The sequence below is a fragment of the Pleurodeles waltl genome, chromosome 11 (assembly GCF_031143425.1).
Source record: "Pleurodeles waltl isolate 20211129_DDA chromosome 11, aPleWal1.hap1.20221129, whole genome shotgun sequence".
Taxonomy (NCBI): Eukaryota; Metazoa; Chordata; class Amphibia; order Caudata; family Salamandridae; genus Pleurodeles; species Pleurodeles waltl.
Genome location: NC_090450.1, coordinates 697,979,764 through 698,005,322, shown reverse-complemented (window position 1 = coordinate 698,005,322; position 25,559 = coordinate 697,979,764). Strand labels below are relative to the sequence as shown.

Below are 25,559 nucleotides of genomic sequence, written 5' to 3'. Positions count from 1 at the left end.
TTGCACTTTGACTTTACAAACACCAAGTATCAAATCTGCCCTTCAACCAAGGCACATTTGGTACGGAGTCTTTCAGGAGCCAAAAGAGTTCAGATGTTCACAGTCACATGACACTACACCGACCATGCAATATAACACCCTGTACCAAAGCATAAATAGGACTGGGGGGAAGGGTTAACTGTGGCTGCCTGATGCTCTGCCTTTTTGCTTTATAAGTTACCTTATTTGTCATTTATGGGCTGCATTTTCAGTATCAATTTTGGTCACGTTGTGTCACCTCTCATTTGGACTAGAAAAATACACAGATTTACTCGGTGATGCATAGAAACATATTTTGCATGACTCACAAAACCCTTTATGGTTAGTAAATTATACCCTCTAACTACAAAGATTTGGATTCAGGAATTCCAGACCCCCGACTCACAGAAGTTGAGGAATTTTTGCATCCCTAAATAACTCTCAGTCTCACAGCTTAAAGTCAGTCTGAATGCCAGGTTTTCTGCAGTTATAAGGTTGGGATTAAAAACATGGTATTCCTTAGGAGGATTTCTGAATGGGGAATAAGAGAAGAAGGTATTTCTAGGATTTCACAAATATTCCCAATAGCTTTTAATGTCCAACATGCTCACCTTGCTTCAGTAGTAAACATGCTGGCATAGGAGTGTGTCATCATAGCTTCTAGGGCAAGGAATTTCTTCACGATGAAAAATATTTTCCATGTGGAGGAAAAACAAGTAAAATTTGAAATGTATTTGCATCCGAACCCTATCACAAAATAGGAACTCTGGAGGGATATGTCCTAGATGCTGCTGCTGGTCAATAGGATTTTGGCAATCCCTGTCTGGGGTCAAATCAAGCTGAAGAAATCCACCCAGTTCAACCTGAAGACTGACAGCCCCTAGATGGAAGACAGCCCTGTGAACTTTGGGAAGGTGGTAGGCAATGGCAAGAAATGCTCCTGCAGAGTTGGAGCTGGCACTGTCCAGGACCCTTGGGCCGGGGACAAATTGCAACATGCAACAGGCACTCGGAGGCCAAAAACGGTACCAGCCTAACTAGAGAAAACCCCTCCGGCGCTGCCTTAGTCCATCTTGGTTTTAGGAGTATTCTGATGGTTGGATGAGCACCTTTTTCAAAGTGTGTGCCGACCAGAGTTTCCATTCCTCAGGGCAGAGACACTGCCATGCTAGTAGGACTGAACAGCTGTGATGAGGGGAACGAGCCAAGCCTGACAACCTCAGCCACTACAGTGACCCTGCCTGTGACCATGCCAATCAAGAGCAGGGCTGGTGGGTTTGGGTGGAGCCAGGACCAGCTAGATATGCAAGTCCTGTGACCCCTACACTGCCTCCCAAGCTGAAGGAATAAGAGAGAGAGAGAAGTAATGGAAGAGGCTCTGACACTGAGCGCAGTGAACCTAGAGCCTGAAACGACCTTAGAATACTACTGGGAGGGTGTTGCATAACCCCACAAGGCTAAGGAACCATATCCGGCACTGAGAGACTCCGGCCTACGTGAGAGGTGATTGTTGAGAAATGGACGTTTGGAGCACCTCCCCTCACCCTCCCCAACCAGTGGTCCAGCAGGCATACCAATTTATATAAGCTATTTGCAGTTGAGCTATGCTATAATAGTGGATTCAACTGCAGGGTCCATAATAGATATACCTGGTTTGGAGAGATGGATTAGATGATTAGTGCAATGCTGAGTTAGTACTTCTGGCTTGAGAGTGCACACAGTATACGTCCTGGCCCTAGCTGAAGATCTGCAACACCAGGCGTGCCTAAATGCCGCTTCACCCGATTGCTGCAGTATACAACTTTGACATCACTGAGTGACCATACCATCTTTTTTTAAGGACCTAGTTGTTATCAACATCAACATAATAGGCACTCATTGCACCTTACTGCCGCAGACACCGCCGAATCACCAGCTGCAACATGTGGGGAATAAACAGGCATCAACACCTCTTAAGCAGCACAACATAGACAAATATGCCAAGCCCACTTGGAGTGCAGCAACATCACCAAACAAAAACAGGAGACAGAGCTGAGGAACCTGATACAACTTCAGTCACCCCAGCAAAGGTCTTTTAAGCTATTTACAACACACACAAAAACATAGAGAGCAGAAAAGGGGGAGGGGGAAAGGATGTCTCCATTCAGTGCCAGGACTTTAGATAAGTGGTATTATTTGTGATGGAAGCTGAGGGCAGAATTTCAGCTACTGAAGGCAAACCACAAGTATTTCAACCAGAAGTAACTCACATCCTACGGCACACAAAAACAATCCTTGAGTCAAGGGCATATGGGAGGGACTATAAGGGACATGGCTGGAGCAGTCTTTTACCACCTGGCTAACATCCTAGGTGTGTGAGATGGACTGTAGACCTGCTTTTTAACTGAGAGGGTGCCTGGGGCCCTTGCACTTGAATCCCTCTGGGCACTCAACCAAGGTCCAATATCCCACTCATGTTGAAATACCTAGGCCGATTCACCATCTTCTAGGCTGCAGATCTAAAGACTGAGATTAAATTGAATCTTCAAAGATAATTATCTTCTCAGACTACGTATCCTTTGTACAACGCGAATCATTTGCGTCTGTCAAACAAAAACTAAAAGCAATGTGGCTCAACTACTTGCTTGTGTGTCTGCCAAACGTTCTACAAGAAGTCAAATTGTACTTTTTTGAAACTCCACAGAACGAATAGGACTGGGTGAAGGAGAGAAGGCCAACCAGGCCAAAACCCAATAGGCAACCAGCCTCCCCTTCGGTCTACTAACAAGATTCTACACAGCTCACCAAACAAAATAGGACTCAGAGATGACAGCACTGAAAGTCCAAATCAGTGACTGACGCAATAAGTTTCATATGGCACTGCCATGACTGGTGGCAGCAGAAAGGAAGAGGACACATCAGCCAAGATAGATGCAGCCCAACCAGAAGACCTACCTAAAGAGACTGATGGCATATCAAACAACTGCTCCACTATTAATGTCAAGTATGACCCTCCTTTACCTAAATAGGGCACTTAATCAAACAACAGCAGATGGTCATACTTCTAAAGCACTGTGTATGTTTCACCAATGCTGATCGAGAATACTCTGCAAGCCACCCCTTGACTAATGATTGCCTCACCCTCAGCTATGGTACTAATTACTGTTGACTTTAATTCTGTTATGGATCACCATAAAGGCACCAAAGACCTCCCACAATATGCAGTTTGCTCATTCCTTCTAAATCGGTGTAGTCACTGGGACCTAGCAACTCTTAGAATGCCATGCATCCAGAGGAAATCAAATATACATATTATTCTGATCCTCTCAGTTGTTCATTTTTATGGCTTGACTACTTCTTTATCCAAGCAGCAGAATCCACCTACGTGGCCGATACTTGCATTTTACTTTAGGTGCCTGCTGGGCCACTTCCCCCTAGAGTTCTGCATTAGCCACAACAATGCAGGACCTTGGAGTGTATGAACACCTGGCAACTGCATGATGAGGACTTCGTGGGGTTCCTCCCCCAAGAAACCTCAAAGTTCTTTGAATTAATTTTAAGCTCAGTCCTCACAGTGATCACAACTTCAGATAATTTCAAAACAGTTCTCTGTGGGCAGGTAATGTCGAGGAAAAATAAAACTATACTTTTCGAAGCGTGCATTCACACCCAGAAAAGAAGTTGGCAGCAATGGTTAGTGAGACGTTGCTTGATTTAATCAAACAGGCCTGGGCAACATCTCAGTATAGATTCTACAAAATAGGTGATAAATCTAGTAAATTCCTCTATAGACTTGCCAACGGGGAAACTGATCTGAGGCGAGAATATGTTATCCGCAACCATCATGGACAGTTGCCCAACAGCCACCTACTTATTACCCGAACATTTGTTTCTTATTATGAGCAATTAAACAAAGTGCGTCCCGTCCACCCTTATGGCTAACCCCCCACCATAAAAGACTCAGTAGTGCCCACACTTGCTGACGATGACTAACACTAGAGCTTCACCTGACAGCTGGGGAAATACCTGAGGTCAAAAGTGCTATGCCGACACAGAAGACACCAGGCCTTTACAGATTTTCTCTGGGATTCTTTTAAAAAGATGCCTCTCTTCTGTCCTCTTGCCTAATGAAAGTATACAATAAGGATATTCAGACCAGTTCCCTACCACCTGATCTGCACAACAGCCCAATTTCTGTAATTTTAAAACCAGTCCAATTTCCATCCAACTGCTCTTAATTGAGGTCACTAGAGTGCGCATAGCAAGATGGTGACGTAATTTAATAGCTCCCGAAATTGGAGCACATAATCCATTACCAATCCTTCATTAGCAGCCCTATCGCATCTAAACAACAGTGCTATACGCTGTATAAACTATTTGGAGTCGGTTACACATGGTGATCTGGTACTGAAGCGGGGAGGGGTGCAGGGACCCAAACAGCTCTTAGCTACTTACTGGGCTTGTGGCCCCGATTGCCAGTGCCCAGTCATAACTCCCGTCCGGCCCGCCTCACTACATGGGGTACGTCTACGTATCTGCTGCTACGCACCAGCCAGATACCAAATCTCATTTGGCAGCGTAAAAAAAGGTGTATGCTAACACGAGAGGAAATGTAATGGGGAGACCACTTTGATCCTTCTCAGAACCCCATACTGGAGGGTGCCATGGATGCACCGGATATCTGCACTCGACTACTCGAAATGAAAGGTTGCTTGTCCACCATCATTACTAAAATAGACTCACTCTCCCAGCAACTGGACAACATGAAATAGAAACTATGCGCATGGACTATTTGGGCTATGCTGAGCAGTGCATCTCAGATGTGGAAGACGCCGCAGTGTCAAGATGTAAAACATGAGATCTCCATGCTGAGAGCTAAAACAGCCTTGTTTGAGGTCCGTTCCTCGATGTTCCAACTTCCTCGTAGTTAGCATCCCTGAGTCCACAAAAATGCCACAGGCGGAATCCTACGTCAAGAAGCTGCTAACTGCAGTATTCAGCCGTAAGAATCTCTCCCATACGTTTGTAGTCGAAAGGGCCCATTGCTCGCTGGCACCTCGTCCAGCCCCAGGAGCCCCACCACGTCCAGTAATAGCTAAACTACTCAACTACAGTGACAGACCAAAATTGTGCAAATGGCCTGTGACAAACACAACTATGCATGACAGGGTGGAAGTGTCAATTTACCCTGATTTTATTCAGTCAATCCAGGAAGCTTGCAGGAAAATCCTACCTGCCAAAAAGAGATGGCGGGAGATGAAAGTTCTCTATGCCAGTGCTATATCCTGCCATGTTGTGCGTTACCATTAATGGGAAAAGTCGTATTGTGGACACCTCAGAAGAGGTTAACAAGCTTGCCAAACAGCTTTTCAAGCAGCGCAGAGGACCGGGACCACAAATGTCCAACCCCTCATGGGACACGTGGGATGACAGGTTCTTCAATCCAATGATGATACTAATTTCAGAGGTGTTAGAGGGCCTGTTTTGCCTATCCCTTATGGGCCTGCTTGTTTTCTGGGAGGCACAGACATAGTCCCTTCTTTAACTACATGGTGATACACCCAGCTAACCAGGAACCAGCTGACCTGTCCGATGAACATGGTTCAACGCCCCCCGCTGAGGTGTTGGGCCTTTTAACGCTGAGGGGGCAGACACCTCCCTATCCTGCATGTCAGAGACACTATTGAACACTGCTACTTTTGGCCGATCTCAGAATTCTGAGTATTGTTTCTTGTTTTCTAAACTACTTGATTATAAAACTGTGTTCACTTTCCCACCTTTGTTTGGGGGTGGGATCTTACAGTCTGGAAGTTTGGGCTTGACGTGGGAGGGGGGAAGAAAGAGTGTATTACAGGCAGATTATAAACACAAACAATACAAAAGATTTCCCTAGCTAGATGAACAAGTTACTTACCCTCGGTAACGCATTATCTGGTAGAGACTCTATATAGCTGCAGATTCCTTACCTTTGTATTCCCTGCCATCAGCTTCGAATCTGGGATCAGCGTTGTTAAAGATGTCTGTGACTTCACGGTCACCTATAAAGGCACCACCCCGGCACGCGTACGTCAGTTCTTTTACCCACGAACTTCCACGCCAGAAGCGTAGAGTCATGGATAGAACCAACAGCATGTCTGTGCAAAACTAGGGCCCTGAAAGGGCTAAACCCTGACCCTTCACATCCACAGAGCGGGAGGCATGGGTGAGTGTAAGGAATCTGCAGCAAGATAGTTTCTACCAGATAATGCATTACCGAAGGTAAGTAACTTGTTCATCCGATAGACTTCTAGCTGCAGATTCCTTAACTTTGAATAGATACACAAGCCGTAACCTCCTGGTGGTGGGCTGCAGATAAATCTCCTTTACACTAAAAAGTCCTGTAGTACTGAACGAGCAAAGTGTCTGTCCCTCCCTATCTGATTGTCCAGGCAGTAATGTCTTGCAAACTTGTGCAAGGATGCCCAAGTTGCTGCCTGACAAATATCCAGGACTGGTACGCCCTGAGCTAGTGCAGTGGTAGCAGTTTTCCCCATGGCAGAAGGGGAGGGAATAGCCCTTCTGGTTGTTCTGCAACAATGTTATGGACCGCCAGTGAGGGAGATGAAATTGAATCTTCCCTCCAACTGGATGAGCATGGTCTTGCAAAATCATACTAGGAGGACTTGGGCGCTGTAGAAGAGGTGGGCTGGGTGGTGGCCAACCTCTGGCTAGACCCTCTGTGTCTGAAGGTACCACGACCTTGTCCTCGCACTGAATGCTGAGGTAATGGAGGACTGTGTAGCTTGAGAGTCCTTGAACCGCAGAAGCAGCAAGTGGGCCTTTTCTCCAAAAAGGTGTGAGCCATCGAAAGGCATGTCCATCAGGTTTGCCAGGACATCACCCGAAAAGCCAATCGTACGAAGCCAGGCGTCGTGACGAAGGGCCATTGTTGATGAAATCGCCCTGTCTAGCAAGTCGGTTGTGTCCAAACCACACCGAATCGTAAACTTGGCTGCGTCTCTCCCATCTTTGATGGCTTGAGTGAGAGTGTCCCGCACGCCCTCCGGGACCTGGGGCAGCACCTGTGCCAACGTAACCCATAAAGTATGGGGAAAATGGCCCAATAGGCATGAGGTGTTTATGGACCTCAATGCCACGCTGGAGGAAGAAAATATCTTCTTCCCAAGTTGGTCCAGCCTCTTGGATTCCCTAACCGGAGGAGCAGAAGGGAAGGCACCATGGGAAGTGGAGGTTTGGACTACCAAGCACCCAATGCCAAGTGTTGGGTGAGGAAACTAGGGTCAGTAGGAGACGGTCTATGGCGGCGGCCAATTGTCCTATTTACAGGAGCCCCTGTGCTGGGTCTGGACCACGTCCCCAGCAGGACATCAGTAAGGGCTTCATTGAAGGGTAACATTGGCTCCGATGTAGAAACTCCCAGCTGAAGCACCTCTGTCAGGATGTTAGTCCTGACCGGCACCGTAGGCAACTCTAGGTCCAATACCTCAGCTGCTCTACACACAACCATGGCATATGAAGCTCCCTGATCCGTAGCCATAGAAGGAAGTGAGAGCATGCCAGTATCTGGAGAAGTATCCAGTCCACTGGCTTCCCCTAGATCCTCATACCAGTCCTGCTCCAAACCATATTCTAAAGGGTCTTCAGACCCCTCCCATTCCTAAACTGTGCCTGGCTGTTTGAAATAAGCCTAAGGCACTGATCTGGGCCATGTCGGCGCCGTCGAAGTTGGAATCGGCATCGTACAACGTCATACCGGCTCCCGATCATCTGGAATGAGTATGGGGCTCACACCACTGGTGGGCGCTGGAGGTGAGGGGAAAGTCGACATCGGGATCAAGGCAGGAGGAGGCTGACTGTGTGGAACCAACGTTGATCCGAATTCGATATCGGATCCTGGGGTCTTCAAAGGTGCCGAGGTCGAAGCCTCCGGCGTTGAACCTGAGGGGAACCCTGCCATCCCCCTGGGGTCCAAAGGCTCACCGGCTGGGGCAGCCCACTAAAATATGAGGCACATGGTTTCGTAAAATTCTTTGAATTGAGAGGGGGTTGCTCTGGCTCCTGGATAGGGGGTAGACGTGAAGTCGGCCCTGGCATTGGCTCCGCGGGACCGTGCTCGTAACATCAACGTTCCTGTGACGCCTCATCAGCCAACTGGCATGGTGAAGTTGAAGTCCACTTGGACTTCTTCTTCTTTTTGTGCCTGTTCCCCGAGTGCACGGAGGACCTCGAATGAGAAGAAGAGAACTTAGCTCTCCTGGAGCTGTCCTGCGACCTCCTCCTCGAGCAGGACCATGACCTCCTAGGAGTCACACCTACCGACATCGACTACTGGGCCACCATGAGCTTTGGAGACAGCTCTCTCAAAGCTTTCGGGGCTATCGCCTGGCAGTCTGAACACGACTCCAAGTCGTGGTCTCTGTCGAGGCACCAGAGACATACCTGATAGGGGTCCGTCACTGACTTGGCGCGATGGCAGGCGCCACACGGCTTGACCCCCTTCTTTCTCGAAGACATCTCGCACAGACAAAAAAATTCTTTGACAAAAAGGTTGAAAAAAGCTTGCTAAAAAAGGCTCGATCCCAGAACAGCACTTAACCGGCGTGGAAGGAAAATAACTGACATACGCGCACCAGGGTGGTGCCTTTATAGGTGACCGTGATGTCACAAATGGCTCCAACGATGCTGACAATGCCACGTGGAGACGAACGATGCATGTGAATCAGCACAACGCCACCGAACAGCGCGCGCAGGGTATTGCTCAGCAAAAAGTTCCGGATTCAAAGCTGATGCCAGGGAATTTAAAGGTAAGGAATATGCAGCTAGAGGACTCTATCAGATTATTTAAACAATCACATAGTCACCACAATCAAAACAATTTACTACCGCAGGAATTTTATAATAGCACATTGATCATTTAAATATATATTCCTTACAAATACAGCCAGTTAAAAAAAAACATAGCACAATCAATGTACCAAATTAACAAGGATGACATATAAAACAAATATACAGCACAACAATATGAAAAGGGGAAGAATTTCTAAAAAACCTCTAATCAGTTTCTCAATGTAAAGATACACTCTCACCTAGTGTGTCACTGGAGGTGGCTGAATATGTTCAGTGACATATTGAAATCGTCCATGCACTGTAAGTCGTGTTTGTTGTTCAGTTGACACATTTTGGTGGTTTTAGATAATATGTACCATCTTCCTCAGGACAAATAAATTAGTTGACTCCTCTCAATCAAATATCTTCTACGCTATATGACCACATTCAATTTGTTGTTATGTTTTGGGTGAAATCTCCCCAGTTAGTCAGGGGAAAGATTTCTTCAACCAAAACAGGTCTAAAATGGGTGTGTCCGCCTTATTGATTATTTGAACAGGGCTACGCTAGCCTGGCTAGAATTACACCACGGGGAAGCGCTCGTGAGCCTATCACGAACCTAGGGATTAAGGAAGTAATTCAGTCTTTGAAAAATGGGGCTGCCCGAGGTAAATATGGCTTTCCCATTGAATTCTATAAAACATAGGCAGAAGAGCTAGCACAAGGATTGCTTGAGGTGTACTATAAAACCTTCGAGCAAAACACTCTACCACAAACACTGCGGGTAGCCATAATTATCACACTACCTAAACCAGAAAAATCTCTGCATCTCTGCAACTCATACTGCCACCCCCTCTCCCATAGAAATGTTGAACAAAATATTGGTTAAAGTACTGGCTGATCGTTTTCTGCCCCTATTAGTCCACATGGTTCGAACGGATCAATTTGGATTCATCCCTGTTATGTCTACCTCAAACAACTTACGCACACTGTTTGCAGTAACACATCAGATTGAACCTACATTACCAGTCACTGCTACGTTCCTTGACGCCGCCAAGGCCTTCGACTCTCTTGAATGGCAATACATGCTTACTGTGATTGTGCAAATGGGGGTCAGTAGGGATTTCATGAAATGGATTCAGTTGCTCTACACCGAGGCCGTGGTGAGGGTTAGGGTTAAGTCCCTTCTCCAGAGAGTATGGGCATGCCCTGTAATTCAGCATTACTAGACATAAGTCCACACCACACTTGCAAGGTAGTAGGTACATCCATGACACTCAACTCTGAAATAGCTAACCTGGGTATAATGGAGTAATGGAGTGGAAGACAGACCACATGACTATTGGTGGCAATAAATATGATGGTAGCAAAAGGGCCAATGCAACAAATTGGGGATCTGACAGAGAGTCCCCCACAGAGTGAAGCCAGGCAGTCATCACGGCAGAAGTGTTTGTCTAAAAGCTTGAAGATATCTTAAAAAGCACAATACAGTATTGGGCCAGTGGTGAGCCCATTTACAGGGTAGACTTCTGAACTGAATCTAGACAACTACGGGACTAATTATTATAATATATGATTTGGACTTAATGCTATTCATCTGTCAATGTACCATCTACTGAGATTTGTAATGATGCTGGGGTTAGTATTGTGCTTATGTTTTTAAAGAGTTGTTAAAAAAATAGAAAACCTTTAGCTTTAGTATTAGGAGCATGCGTTGAAATATTAGTATAATTGCATGTGCGAGGAAATCATTTTTGTTAATACCTAAAAATGTGTTACTTCACTTTTTGTGCCCGCTGTGCTCAAAATGCTGGGATTGGGTAATAGTGAGACCAAGAAATGTTACCTTTTTTTAAGCCATTCGTGGTCTACATTGGCTGGCTACAGCAGCAAAGGTCAGGTTTAAAATGGCCTGCCAAAAAAGATAAGGTCCATTATGGTCCCAAAGATGAGTATCTGATCTGTATATTGTATATGTGTGTTTCAAATGGCCTACTCGTAACCCATGAGCTCCATTTCACTTCAACCAAAGAAAGCGGTACAAGCTTTTCTGTCCTGGAAGGGACCCTGACTGCAGAAATCGTTGCTTAATGGTATAATCTGAGAGCAGAACCCTAAAAGGTTTAGAAAACTCTTGAAATGTCTGTGACTCTTTCCAAACCTACTAAATGTTCAGATGCATGGCCTGTCCAGATGCCTCTTAATAATTCAATGCTTAAGTCCATGGTTGCCTGTGTACGTCTAACTCGTCAGCGGTGGCTGAAGCTTTTCTGCTCTGAGTCTCTGTCACAATGTAGGGAAGAGATAGAAAAATGGGAGAAAGGCAAATTCTGAAACACGCTGAAGAGCAGTATGCAGTGCCAAAGAGAACTGTTCAGAGGATGAAGCTATCTTCATCATTTAATGAAAAGTTTGATCTAGTCCTGCATATGGGCATCAGCCCCCAACAAACCTTAAGAATCGACTGACTCGATTTTGTGTGTGTTCCCCGCAGCTCTCCTCTTTCCTTCAAGGATATTACAGACCTAGAACTGAGCTGTATGGCAGACTATGGAGCCCCTGTTTTTCCATTTCTGGCAGTAGGAGGCTACAAAGGTAAGAGCTACTTTATGGCATGCTACAAAGCCTAAATATTGTTCATTGCAATGTTGCCTTTACAGAAAGGGGTAGACCCCCACAACATTTTACACCGACTAAAAGAATATTCAGATTTTGATTAACCTCAGAATTTCAGTGGTGGAGGTGGCATTACCTGGCCCTGGAAGATCACAATCCTTAGCAAAAATGCATTAATGATTATGTGCTTTCGGTCTGGTCACTGAATATTCCGGGTTTGTTGAGACTGTAGTGGCTTTTCAAAGGAGCTTTCATCTTTGAGTGTTCAGTGTACATTAGCAACACATTTACTGTGGTTTTGATGTTGTCCACTTGCTCGCTTTGTTCTCTAAAAACATTATTGATTGTTTAGCATAATACATTTATTTTATATGTTTTATAGAGTGCCATCATGCCTCTGTGAAGCCTCTCTAAAACAATTTGAGAAGGCGGAGAGATGCTCACCTTTTTTTTCTTTTTTAATATGAACATAGTTATGTATATTTCTAAACAAAATACAAAAAAGAGAGATAGTGGGGAGAAAGAAGGACAAGAGAGGGGACAGAAATGAAGATCTGAAGGGCCGGGGAAGAGATGAGTGGATCTCAATGCATCTGAGAGTGAAAGAAACGCTTTGATGCGCTCTGAGGGCAGGAAGTGAGCTGATGAGGAATAAAGGTGATTGAGGCGGGTTGGGCTGGAAATATGTCTGATTAACAGACAAGAAAGGGGTAAATGTGGACCATGGCAGGCTAGACGTGTAGGAGGGAACTACAGAAAGAAAAAATGCTACCTGAGATACAGAAGAGCAAAGAAAACAATGCTTAGGATGTGGTCAGGGTAGATCATTTCTGTTTCATCTCTTTCCTCAATTAAGGAAAAAAGGGACACATGTAATGGTCTACCAGCCAAATACAACCTTATTTTTCAATGTCATTTGGGAGGTAGGAGGACGGAGACTACATTGTTTATTAACTTTATTCGTTTATAGATAAGTCAGACAATAGCACAAACATTCTTGGCAGGCTGTTTTTGCAGTGTTGAACCGCCAGCATTTTGCAACACCACAAACGCTGAAACAGTATATGCTCAACTATACGCCTCCTGTATGGCTCACAGGTCTCTAAAATCTGAACATAGTACTTCTTTGTTACCTGCCTGCCATTTTGTTTCTCAAATATAGGTGATGTCACTCAAAGTTGCTCATAGCAGGAGAAAATTGGGACGAACCACAGAGAGCACTCTATCCAAAGTACTGTCCCTCTGGGTCAGACTGGCACACAAAATAGGCTCAGGCACCAACACAACAGTGGCTCCCAGTAGTGTGAATTAGATAGCTAAAAAAAAGTGGCTCATGTTTGAAAATTGAGGTCGTTTTGAATTTGTAAAGACACAATGTATATGTGTTTTGGGAGGTATAGAATACTGCATGGATTTCAGCTTGCTGCAGGCAATGTTTGATTTAATATCAGTGAAATAAGTTGTAAAAACCGGCCCAGCAGATCATAAAACAGGCCCCTCAAACAGCCAAAAACAGTCCACACATTTATCTGTCAGATCACCCCTTCAAGCACTGCCTGATTGCCCTAAAGGCCAGATCGACCCTACAGTTCCTCATGACAAGATCGAGATTTCAATCTAGTGCTCTAAGAAGGGCCACAAGAAATCCAAAACTAGTGCTGGGAAAAATATTAGAAGCATTCCCACTCTGAAGGTCATGACTAGAAAGGGGCAAGATAATTCATGGGTAGTTCATGGCAGCCCATCCCGGTTTGAAAGCAGGCCCCTAACATGCAGCCCATGGTTAAAATTCCTGAGTGGCAGAATAGACACTCAGGGCACTCTCTGATCTATCCAGATTTGGCTGAGCTAGGCAAGCCTTTTAAAAGCCCAGATGAACAACCTACTTACCTTTGGTAATGCCTTATCTGGAAGACACTAGCCACAGATTCCTCACCTTAGAATATTCCACAGGCGTCGGCCTGGATACGGCAACTTTTTGAGCAGTAGCTCTTCATCGATTGGCTCCGTATCAGCATTGTCGGCGGCATCTGTGCTGTAAGTGACATGCGCAGTGCCTACATAGCTGCCACTTGAGCGTACTTTTTGCAAAATGTCCATTCCAGAAGTGCAGAGCCACGAAGGCTGCTTAAGTACCAGTGTGCAGACACCAAGGACCTCATAAGGGTTACCCTATATGGAGAAGTCAGTTTACACAGGGGTGTGAGGATAGAAGAGTCGGTAAGGAATCTGCTGCTAGATAGAGTCTCTACTAAATAAAGGGATACCAAAGATAAGTAACTTTTTCATTTGTTAGAGACTTCTATCTGCAGAGTCCTTCCCTTACAATAGATAACCAAGTAATACCTCTCTAGAGGTGGGTTTGGGAACAGAGTTAGACCAGCAAGTCCTGGAGGACCGAATAGGTAAAGTTCCCGTCACAACAGACCTCGTGACCTTTGTAAATGTGTGTAAAGATGCCTAGGCTGCATCCTGACAGATGTCTAGGACTGAGATTCTGTGAGCTAACACAGTGGTTGAAGCTTTGGCTCTGGTGGACTGTGCTTGCAAGCCCCCAGGGGGCTGCTTCTTGGCTAGAGCCAAGACACAGGGTTCACAAACCCATCCCACCCTCTTTGTTGTAATACCAAACGACGGTAGTGTTGTCTGTGAAAACCTAAACTAGCCTTTCCTTGATGGAGGAAGAAATGCTTTCAGTGCCAATCAGATCGCTCTCAGCTCCAATAGGTTTATGGGGAGGCTAGATTTCGCCAGAGGCCAGAGTCCTCTGATCTCCACCTCCCCCAGCCAAGGAGTGATGCATCTGGCACTACAGCCAGCTCTGAATGGGGAAGGTAGAGGGGTCTGCTACTGCATATCTTTCGCTGTTCCCTCTGATATCAGGACCAGGTCGGAGAGATTTCTCTGATGCTGCACTTCGAGGCCAACTGCAGGTTCCACACATGCCAACGGCAATGAGCCACCAGCAGGATGCAGGTGGCCAAGAGGACCAGCAGCCTCAGAGTTAATCTCACCGAAATCCAGGATAAAGTGTGAAACATCAGAGTGATAACCTGAATATCCTGGACTAGCCATCCAGAGGATAGGCCCAAAACTGCACTGTATCCAAAATAGAACTGATGAAAAAAGCATCTTAGAGGGAGTCAGGTGTGACTTCAGTACATTTATAGTGAGCCCCAGTGACTGTAGGAGGTGTGCTTTACTCTGGAGGTGGAAGAAGACTGTCTGGGGCCAGTGCTTAGTTTGTAAATAAAAATGTGACAGTGCCCAAAGCCCTACTTTTAAACATGAGGCTGCTGCAATTAAATGTGCAAACACAGAATAGTGAGGCAGCGTAATCTTGAAGCCATCTTGGGCCTCTTCAATCCATTTAAAGCCACTCCCTGCCCCTTCAGCTCACTCTTCAGCTTTCTGCTTTCTCCCATTGTGACACTTTTTCGTTTTTCTCTTCTTCTGTCTTTCTCATATGTGTCTTATGCTTGCAGTAAATGGCTGAGGCAGAAAATAAGTGCCGGCCCTTAAAAATAAGTGCCGGTGCACCACACCGGAAACAACAAGCACAAATTAAGCACTGCCTGGGGCTAACCTGCCTTCAGCAGAAAATTAATGAGGTAGGAGAAGACTGGAACCCCGACCTCCACAGGTATGCTGCAACCACAGCCATCACCTTGGTGAACACCCAAAGGGCACTGGTAAGGACAAAAGGGAGCATAGTGAATTGATAATGCTCATAGCCTACCATGAACCACTGGTAACGTTTGTGGGTAGACAAGATGGGAATATGAAGTAGGCATCCTGCAAGTCCAACACTACCGTCCAGTCTCCAGGGTCTGTATCAAACAGAACCTGAGCTAATGTGAGCTTCTTGAATTTCTTCTTCTTAAGGAAGATATTGTGAGGGCGCAGTTCTAAAGTAGGGTGGATACCGCAAACATTCTGGGGCACCAAAAAGTAGCAGGAATAACAACTACGACCTACTTTGACCACAGGATACTGAACTTCCTGAAGAAGCAGGGAAAGGTGGTCCTCCATCTGCTGGTCTGAAGGTAGGAGCCTTGCGGCAGGGTTTCTAAAAAAGGGACGGAGTAATCTGCTGTACAATTTGTAGTACCCAATTGTCTGATGTTATGGACTGCCAGCGGGGCAGGTGGTGGTGGATCCTGCTACCAATTGGATGCCCGTGATGGACAAGGGCAAAGTAAAGGGGGTTTGAGGCTGCTTTGGGAAGGGGAGCATAGTGCACTGGGTCAACCTCTGGCTATATGTCCCACGAGGCTTGTGGGAGCCTCATCTGTAGCCATGAAAGGACTAGGGAGCTTGTTGGCTTTGGTGGCTGGGCACTCCAGAGGGTTGGGCCCGCCCAAATATGAGGTGCATGGGCTCATAAAATTCTCAGAGTTGGGCGGGAGTCACTCCAGGTCCAGGAAACTAAATGAGGTGCGTAATGAACCCATAGGAAGACTCAGCATGGGAGCAGTGCCTAGAGCGATGTTCCTGCACCTTGGCCAATGACTTGGACTGGTGCGGTGAAGGATGTCTCATGAGACTTACCAGATAACTTTAAGCACAATGATGAGTACCTGGAACAACTCCGCAAACGTGCCTGGGACTTTCCTCGCAACCAGGACCCGAAACAGCTTGGAGAAGGCTGGCGTCTTGCTACAAGGAGTTTCAGGGAGCACTCCCTCAGCATCTTGGAGTTCAAGGCTTGGCAGTCCTCACAAGTCTTGTATTCCTGATCGGGCTGCAAGCATCTAAGACAAACCAGGTGGTGGTCTGTCACAGACATCTGTGGAGCCACACTATTTGAAACCCCCTGTTTCTTTTGGGGCTAAATTCTTGAAAAAGACTCAACAAAATGTTGAAAAAGGTTGTCCAAAAAATGGACAGTGGTAGCTCTCTCCAGATCCGCGCTGGTTGGTGCAGAAAGAAAAGAACTGATGTCAGTGCGCTGGGGTGACTCCGTTATAGGCTCCCTGCATGTCACTTTTGGCACGGACAACACAGAGCCGATCAACACCACATACCCATGCCCAGAAGTACTGCTCAAAAAGTTTGTGGATCCAGACTGATGGCTGGAGAACATTCTAAGGTAAGGAATCTGCATCTAGATGTCTCTATCAGATGAGTGGAATCTTCTTCTTCTCGCCATCATGCATCCTTCATGCTCTTCTCATGTGGAGACCACAATTCTGAGTTTTCCTACATATGCTTACTGTCTTATTGTGCCTCATTGGTCTCCTTCAATGGTTTAATTCAGGGACCTCAACCAGACTCTAGCTATGCACAGAAAGCTTTTTGTATCTTTGCACTCAACAGTGGATTACAGCACTGACATTTAAAGCATTTTAGTGTATGCTGTGCACCGTTTCCTTTGTTAAGGTATCTCTGCACTATCGCCAATCACTGGGCCGCCTGTACCTCCCGTGATTCCATCAAAATGGCAAAGCTCTCAAAGCTTACAGACATACAGGAGGTGTTAGAATCAATTTTACTTAATAGACCAGCTTTGATACCTGGGATGCATTATTAAGCTCCTTTCCATTCTGTGTCTAAAACCCTGCTACAGTTTAATAAGAACTTTTGTGCTGTGCTCGTTCAAAATAACCAATACATTCTTTAAGACTATGGCATGCTTTGTCACATAAACCCACTGATAAGTGGTAAACCGATTCATTAAAGTCACCTCACTCTTAGGCAGGTTGGACACATAATAGTGATGCTCAAAAGCTTCAACAGAAAATTCACAAGAGGGAATTGTTTTTGGCAAATTCCTCTTACCTTTATAATGTGCTGTAACTACCACCATCACTTTGGTGAACACTCGAGTGCTTGTAGCCCATGTGAACCTGCAGATGGCTCCTGTGGGCAAGCAGGCCGGGGATATGAAAATAGGTCTCCTCCAAGTCCACCGCCACCAAACAGTCTCTGGGATCCAGATAGGACTTCAGTCAACATGAGCATTTTGAACTTCTCTTTTTGTAGGAAGTAATAAAGAGGGCGCAGAAGCCTATGTCCTTCTTTGGTACCAGAAAGTAGCAAAAATAGCAACCATTCCCTTTTCCTGAGCAGGCACTCGATCAATGGCCCCCTTGGTCTGCACTTCCTGGTGCAGTAAAGCAAGATGGTCTTCCGTCAGCCATTCAGACAGGTGATGTCTCATCTTTCCTCAGGATACAAGTGCTGGTTAGAGGGTACACTAAAGAGGCTTGAAGGCTGTGGAGGCCGGGGAAACAAAGGACTGGGCAGCTCGCTGGGCATGGTTCCCAGGTCCTTTTAGGTTCTACCTTCCCCAAAAGGCCTGCTCTGGCTGTTGCACCAAGGAGGGCTGGTACTGTGGACGCCAAAAAATTGCCCCTTCCATGGTTGCAATAGGGACTAAAGGACTGTTTTTGTGTCCGGGTTGAAAGGGAGAGGTCCAAAGACCGAGCTTTGACCCTGCTCTTTCTAAAAGACCGGCAAGCCACTTCGGCCTTCTTGCCGTACAGGCAGACCAATCACAGGGCATGTCAATCAAAGATAACTGAACATCCCCCAAAAACCCAGTGGGCCATAACCAAGCATGGCGGGAAAACACCACTGTTGAAGCCATTGCTCTATAAAGGGAGGCAATGGTATTCAGTCTACACCAAATTGCAAACTTAGTTGCATTTCTGCTGTCCAGTAAAGCCTGGTTTAAACATTTCTATTCCGTTAGCAGCATTTTTACGCCTTTGCTGCTTTTCCACCATGCTGTGCCATTCCTATCATCAAGATGCCTATACTGATAAAAGTTCTGCTCAACAAATGTATTCTATTCCATTTCATTAATCTAAAAAGATGTCCCAGATATAGGGCTCGATATCAATCTCCTGCTCATTTCTATATGATGTTTCAATCCTACAGACATTTGTACCACAATCTCTGTTGCTGCCATTCTGCCAAAGTCTCAAAGTATAATTAAACAGTGTGATGCTTCTCCACTAGCTCTTTTCATTTGGCTTATTTTTTAGTTAAAGTCTAACTCAGTTTATCATAAATGTAAGTTATATGCCTCATCTACACAGCATTATCGTTCTAACTAGAACATTTGGAGTAAACACTTTATATTATTTCTATTAATCAGAAATATATTTATTTTGCTTTTCTTCCATCATATAACATATTAATTAATTTACCATCATTACCAAACTAACAATGACCATTTACATTTTAATTGTAATACATTTAGTATAATTATAACAAATATAAAATCCTGAACAAAGAGCGCAATATTCAATATTGTTATACTAATCAATCTTTTTACGATGTTGAAATATTCAGATATTTACCTCCAACTACATCATATACATTCTTCTGATGTTTTTGATGGACTAAAAGTACACAAAGACTGATTGGTCAAGCCAGATAGAGAGTGCAGGAACAGACTTTTGATTAGAGGTTTGTCTAGAACTTAAAAAAAGGAATGTCTAAAATAAAATGAATGTGATATGACATCAGGAGTGGTAATGTCTCCATGGAATCTTGGCAAGATACTGTGTCTCTGTAGGTTACTTTTGAGAAAGCTAAAAGATTGTAACAGGTCTCATCATATCTAACTAAACTAGATTGTATGACAACGGGAGTCTCCTAATTAACCCCTGGAACTGACCATTGGAATGCAATTTGCCCTCAATGAACATAAGACCAAGTCATTTTCATAAAACAACCAACAAAAATGTATTTTTTAAAGTTCCCTTCATTCTGTATATCCTGAGGAAGGCAAAAATTAACATAGTACCCAAAACTTTGTTTACTGAGTAAATGAAAAAATATCAGCAGAACGGCTATGATGTAGATGGAGATCAATATCTGAATTTGTTTCAACATCGCAAAAACATTAAATGGTACAAGAAAACGTTGCATAGCACCCTTAATTGTGCATACATTGAGGGCTAATTACCAAAGTGTATTAATGGATTTTGTACTTTTGTTAATGATGCTGAAATAATCATTTTGATAACGACAAAATAAAAACTATTTCTGATTTAAAACAAATGCATGTAAAGTGTTTATTCAAAATCATATGTTTAAAAAGATAAAGCTGACTGCAAAAGTGGGCGTAAATTTAAAATGTGGATAAACGCCATTTGGTTGTAAATAAAAAAGAAGTCACATGTACATAAATGTAGGAGAGGTATGGCATTATTATAAGACTGTATAGACTTGAAAAGGCCGCTTCAATAACTGATTGTGTGATACTTCGAAGTGTAGCAGTGACTCTCACTAGTGTCGTCCATGGCTCATCTTCTCCTACTGGCCCCGTGCTGCCTTAGTCCCTTGTTCTTCAATGCAGGTTAGGTATCCAGACTGTCCCAAGTCGAATCTGCTCGTCTTTCTCTCTTTGTGTACCATTACTGACAGCTGGAACAGCTAACACTTGCTTCATTCCAGACATCGAAAGGGAGGATATATTTCTCCCCACTCACGGCCAAGACCGAGTCATGGGTGGTAGACCTCAGTTTCAATCTCGTCCTCCAAGGTGGACAACGGCAACCTTAGTAGCATTTGTGTCTCAATGCATGGCAGGGTCAGGTAGCCAGCTCCTGTACAATTTCTAAGCTGCCACTCCACTCATCTATCAATAAAGAACTAGAATCATCACCTCATCACTTTTCATATACTTGCATAATGACCGTAGGGTCAGATAGTCACTCCTGAAACACAACCGCAGGCGCTGCAGCTCTCCAGGGATGTGGCTCCCAGGATGCGTGGTTTGTGGGAGATGCTCTTCTGGGATGGCAAGTGACAGAAACTAGTCTCTCCTGTCTTCGGGCAATTTGACCAAGGTCGTTCAAGCTCTAGGATTTACCTTATTTTGCCTGCGTAGGTGAGAAGCTAGTGTCCTGAGAACCATGAGGGATGCAGACATGTGCGGGCATAAAGGATACTTTGCTAGAAGTAGGCAGCAGAGCTGCTTATATTAAAATTCAAGATTTCTGTTAAAACAGCTGCCAGTATCGGCAACCTACCAATCTCAGTGGCCAAAGCAAGAAGACCAATCTAGCAACCCACACATTTTCTCGCACACACTTCCCATCTTCGGTTCACTCTGCCTTTCTTTGTGTGTTTCAATTTCAAACACTTAAAGAGTGTGAAGATGAGGGGTGTAGGGTCCCAATTAACAGCATAGCTCAGCTGCGTTTGTGTTCCACATCGTATCAGGGATATGAAACCCAATGAAAAAAAAAGTTCAGTGCTTTATTACACAATTTTGGCAGCCACCTTAAATTGTACAGGAAGGTCTACTGAAATGGCAAATAGACTAGGCGATTGGCTGCAAACACAATTTCTTTTTTCGACCTGCAAGCATATCTTGCACAGTGAGCAAAGGCCTATTCCTGCTCATGTATAATGAGCAGAAGCATTTCTGATGTAAACATGGGCTGGGCTTTGGAAACTACCTGCATTATACTTCTGCTGTCAGTGGCGTGATTCTCACATGGCACAAGTTCAACAAACTTGGTGTTCAGCTGAAATGTGCCAAATGCAACATGCCAATCTGATAGTGGACTGGTATACAGACAGGTGTTTGGCAGGGTGTCGATGAAACTTCACTGAACTCCACTTTCTGGGCAAGTATCCAGCCAAGGACAGCCTGCCTTTAGCATTGATTCTAGACGCTTCACTGAAAGCTCCTGATGTCACATAGTTATTTTATGTTGTGGGTGCTTATATGGATACCATGGGTATCCTTACCCTAAACAACAGAGACAAAGGAGGGGAGACACATACACAAAACAGGGCACTGAGAGTGATGCAGTATGGGTCACCTTTCGTGACTTCTGCAGAATTTTACATAGCATTGTGACATAAAATGTGTGTAAACATCTATGTATATTACAAACTGGAATTTAAGTATCCTATAGAACCTTGTGTTAGTTTAAGGACAAGAAACACAGTGGAATTAATCAAGCTGATCCAATCTGAGAAGAGCAGGTGAAATCATTCTACTCCTGTTAACAAAGAAGTAGTAGAGAAACGTAGCCTAATTACCACAGAGATAGAGAGTACTGAAAGCCATCCCACAGCACACCTGATTCCCTCCACAAGGCAGAACCTGTTACTAGCAACTACCCAGTAAAGAATGGATAGTCCTCCTACAAGGTAAAACAATACTGAGGACTTTGCAAAGTTTTCAGAAAAGTTGTCAAATCTTTGAAGAGATAAGCCCCTTGGGGCCAGATGTACAAAATATGGTGATAGTGATTTCCAAATTGCAATTTTCTGCAAATCGCAATTAGAACATTGCTATTCCTAAAGCATGACACCTTTCTACTTTTAATTAGCAAATCCTAATTTGCTACAAATCGACCTATTAATGAGGTAAGTTGCAGTTTGCGACCCATTAGGAATGATCTCCATCATAGCCAGCACAGGGATGGTGGCCTGTTAGGGTCAGCAGACCACAATATCTGTGACTGCTTTTAAATAAAGCAATCTTTTTTTAATGTAGCCAGTTTTCCTTACAGGAAAACAGAATGCATTTCAAAAACAAAAAATGAAATACTCCTGAAAATGAAAGTTAAACATTTCATTTTTTGTTTTTGAAACATCCCATTTTCCTTTAAGAAAAACTAGCTTCATTCCAAACAAAATGCTTTATTAAAAAGCAATCACAGACACATAGTTGTCTGCTGACCCCAGCAGACCACCATCTCTGTAATGGCTATCATACAACACATGGGACATAGCCATAAAGTGAGCGATCCTTTTGCTGGAGGCCATGTGTTATAAGTTGGACTGTGTGAGTGACAGCAATTGGCTAAGAAAAGAGAGAGAGAAGGAGAACTACATGACAGTTCGGGTGCAAGTGTGTGCTCCGCGTCTGCAAGAAAACTAAGCCAGGGAGACCCAGAGTTAGAAGACAAATGTAAATGTCTAACAGACTTTTAGAGGGAAGGGGGCACATGGTGGTGGGTTAGGTGTGTGTATCAAAACCTCTGGTATCTAAAACCTCGATTGGCATTTGATGACCTTAGAACAGGGGCATATTTGTTGGCAATCCACGGCGTTATTGTGTGCAGCTTTAGCACCGTGGTGGTTCTGCCATGAAGGCCATAGATAGGAAAATGTCAGCATCCCTAATGTTAGGGTGGCTTCTCTTTCACAAAGCTGAATTTCACGATATGCAAGGCAGAATATCTCCATGTGAGGTAGTTGTACACATGAATAATTGATGAAAAAGACAAGCTGAAGTTTGTTCTCAAAACATGCATTTTGTAAAAATAAAAAAAATATTTTGAGGCTAGAAAAGTGAGATTTTTTCAAGAAAATGAAAAACACTTGTTTTAGGAAAATTTATGACAATGGTAATGAATAATGCACAGGAGTAGTTTCTACTTTAAATCCACCGTTGAGTTTCACCCTGCATAAAATGGCAACTGTGCACTATCGTAAAACCACTTAAATACATTAGTAGCTTCAGAACCTTTCCTTGACCAGAAGGTGTAAAAGGTTAAAAGTCCTTGGTCCACTGTTTGTTCCAGTCCAACGGTGCTCGATCTGAGAAATGCAGAAAGGATGTGGTACTTGCTGTTCTCTAGTCTGGCATGCCTGGTTTACAGGAGAGTCCAACCATGTACCTCTTTGTCCAAGAGAGAGAGAAATAATTTTGAAGATGATGAATACATCCTCTGGCAAAAGCCTGATATGATCAGGTGTTGCATTTCTGAGTTTTTAGCCGTGTGTCTACTAAAGATGAGTGAGGGAATAAAAAGGAATGAGGGAAGTAAAGGAGTCTGAAGCATAGGTGAGGAGGAGGGAAAGTCCATTAAAACAGAAATTTATTCATTTCTATTTGTTATTCCTCTAACCCTGCTCTTATCGACACCAGAGATGCAGCTCTTACAAGTAAGTCTTCAGGTATTTCCTTGAACTGAGGGTCACTGGGCTGAGCACTCCGGTATGAGTCAAAGGCATTCCAATGTTTGGGACCATGGAAACTCAGGGATTTGCTTCTTTGGTTTTGTTGGATGAAGTGACGATGTCTCGATCAGTGGCAATGTGGGAGTAGATTTTTAAAGTAGCAGTGTTCTTTTTTTTCAGGGGGCCTTGTGGGCTATTTTAAATTCAGGATTCCACTGGAAGCAAATGAGTGTCATTCAAGACTGTGAGGAAAATGGACTGCATTAAAAAAAAAAGATTAATTAAAAAGCAATCATAGATAAAGTGGTCTGCTGACCCCAGCAGGCCACCATCCCTGTGATGGCTGCATTTCCTAATTGGTCTCAAACCGCGACCTACCTTATCACAATTCATGAAATAGGTCAACTTGCAAACCCATTAGGAATCATAATTTAGGAAATCATTCCGTTGTACATTAGGAATTGCGATTCAATAGGAATTGCAGTTGGGAAATCACAGTCCTCTAAATTGTGCACATATGGCCCATAGACTCTACTCTAATGCCCTTGTCCTAACAACGTAAACCTTTCAATCTCACCTTTTCTATTAGCAATGAAGAACGTGTCCCTCCTCCCGTACTTCTCTGGGTCTTTGCAGCCAGAGATCTTAGAGATTGTGACCACAATTCCCAAATTTTGCAACGAGCTCCATTTTCAATAATTATTTTTATTCAACCTGTCCTTGCTTTCAGCATTCATTGTCTGAGTCTCCAGCTCTCAGCCTTTACCCCAACGTGCCAAAGAACATGATTTCTCAGACACCATCTCCCCTGCTCCTCTCAGTTTCCATCTGCTCTCGTCATAATTTTTGTCCCATGTTCTCCTCAAATATGAGTGCTGAATTGCATATCCTAAATCCACATTATTTGTCTATGACTCTCATGCACTAAGTATCCTTAAATTCTCCAATTGTACTCTCGGTTCTCACTTTTCTTTCTCATGCTCTTTCTAGGTAAAGAATTCTCTGAGTCTGAGGCACTTATCCTCACTTTTTCTCTAAACAACTTCCCGCGCTCTGACCCACGCTTCGAGTATGTCATGTTGTGGGAGGAGAGATTCCTGGAGATTCTCAAGGAATACCAGCACAAAAAGGACAGCAAGTTGATCTTCGCATACATGGCTGAGGTGAGATGGGCTAGAGAGGGGGCGAGTGGTATAGGAAGTACTGGGCAGCACATGAAAGGGCCATGGTAGTACGAAGAGAAAGCCTTGGGAATAAATGAGCACGGAGATAAAGGAGCAAAGTGCATGGAATCGGTAGTGCACAGGACGCCATAACTGGAGTGTGACTTACTCTGCCACATTTTTAGAAGCAATCGCTTGGGTGTTTTATGTCAACTGTCTTCAGTTCCCCATGTCCATGCTTCCACAAATGTAGTCTTACCTTTAAAATATTCATTTTATTAATAGCATTGAAATACTTTTTCATGGACCCTTTTCACTTCATCTGAACCTAATTTAAACTCCTTCATAATCCTAAACTTTACCATAATCCTAGCTGGTTCCTCAACCTTATTTTTTTGTTTAATCATTTTAATTGTTAATAATACGAACACTTTGCCTAGCCCTAAACTGAATTAAATTATAATTTTCCATTTTTTAATTAATTAAAATTGTATGGTATCTTCTCCTATTATTAAACATAATTGCAAGTCTAAATATAATTACGAGTTTAAATGATTTTTACCATAATAAATTAATACAAACTACAGCACTAACTCAATTTCTTTAATGTACATAATCGAATACAAATCTAACATTATTAAATCACAATCCTAACATAAATCCCAGAACTAAATCATTTTAATTAACTTAAATCAAAGTAACTTTTATTGTATGAAATAAATTCTTGCCCTAAACCTAAATTAAACTATATTAAATTAATTATAACCTTATTCTAACCCTAATGCTAATGCTAGCACTAACATTATACTTTATGTACATTTATTTTAAATATACTTGTACCCAATTTTTTTAATCTTAGCCATAATTGTTATTGTTTTATTTAAAGTAAATAAATTAATATGTAATGTTATTCTAGTAGAAAACATTTACTAACTTCAGTTAAGGTATTTTTCAATTAATCACAGTGATGTTTACCCTGAATTTAACCGAAGCCTATTATAAATTATTTACAAATAACTCAGTTTATTCAGTTTATTTTTTAATAGTAGTGCTTAATTATACTCATAAGTC

At 43.7% G+C, this 25,559-nt stretch overlaps 1 protein-coding gene across 1 annotated transcript in view; it reads left to right on the top strand.

Annotated features, from left to right (window-relative positions):
* The window catches only part of NPC1L1 (NPC1 like intracellular cholesterol transporter 1), a 211,489-nt gene that overhangs the window by 89,304 nt on the left and 96,626 nt on the right, over positions 1–25,559 (top strand). The window contains exons 3-4 of the mRNA XM_069214262.1: positions 11,318–11,418; positions 24,316–24,488. Of these exons, the coding sequence (XP_069070363.1) occupies positions 11,318–11,418; positions 24,316–24,488 (274 nt within the window). The remainder of the gene's footprint in view (positions 1–11,317; positions 11,419–24,315; positions 24,489–25,559) is intronic.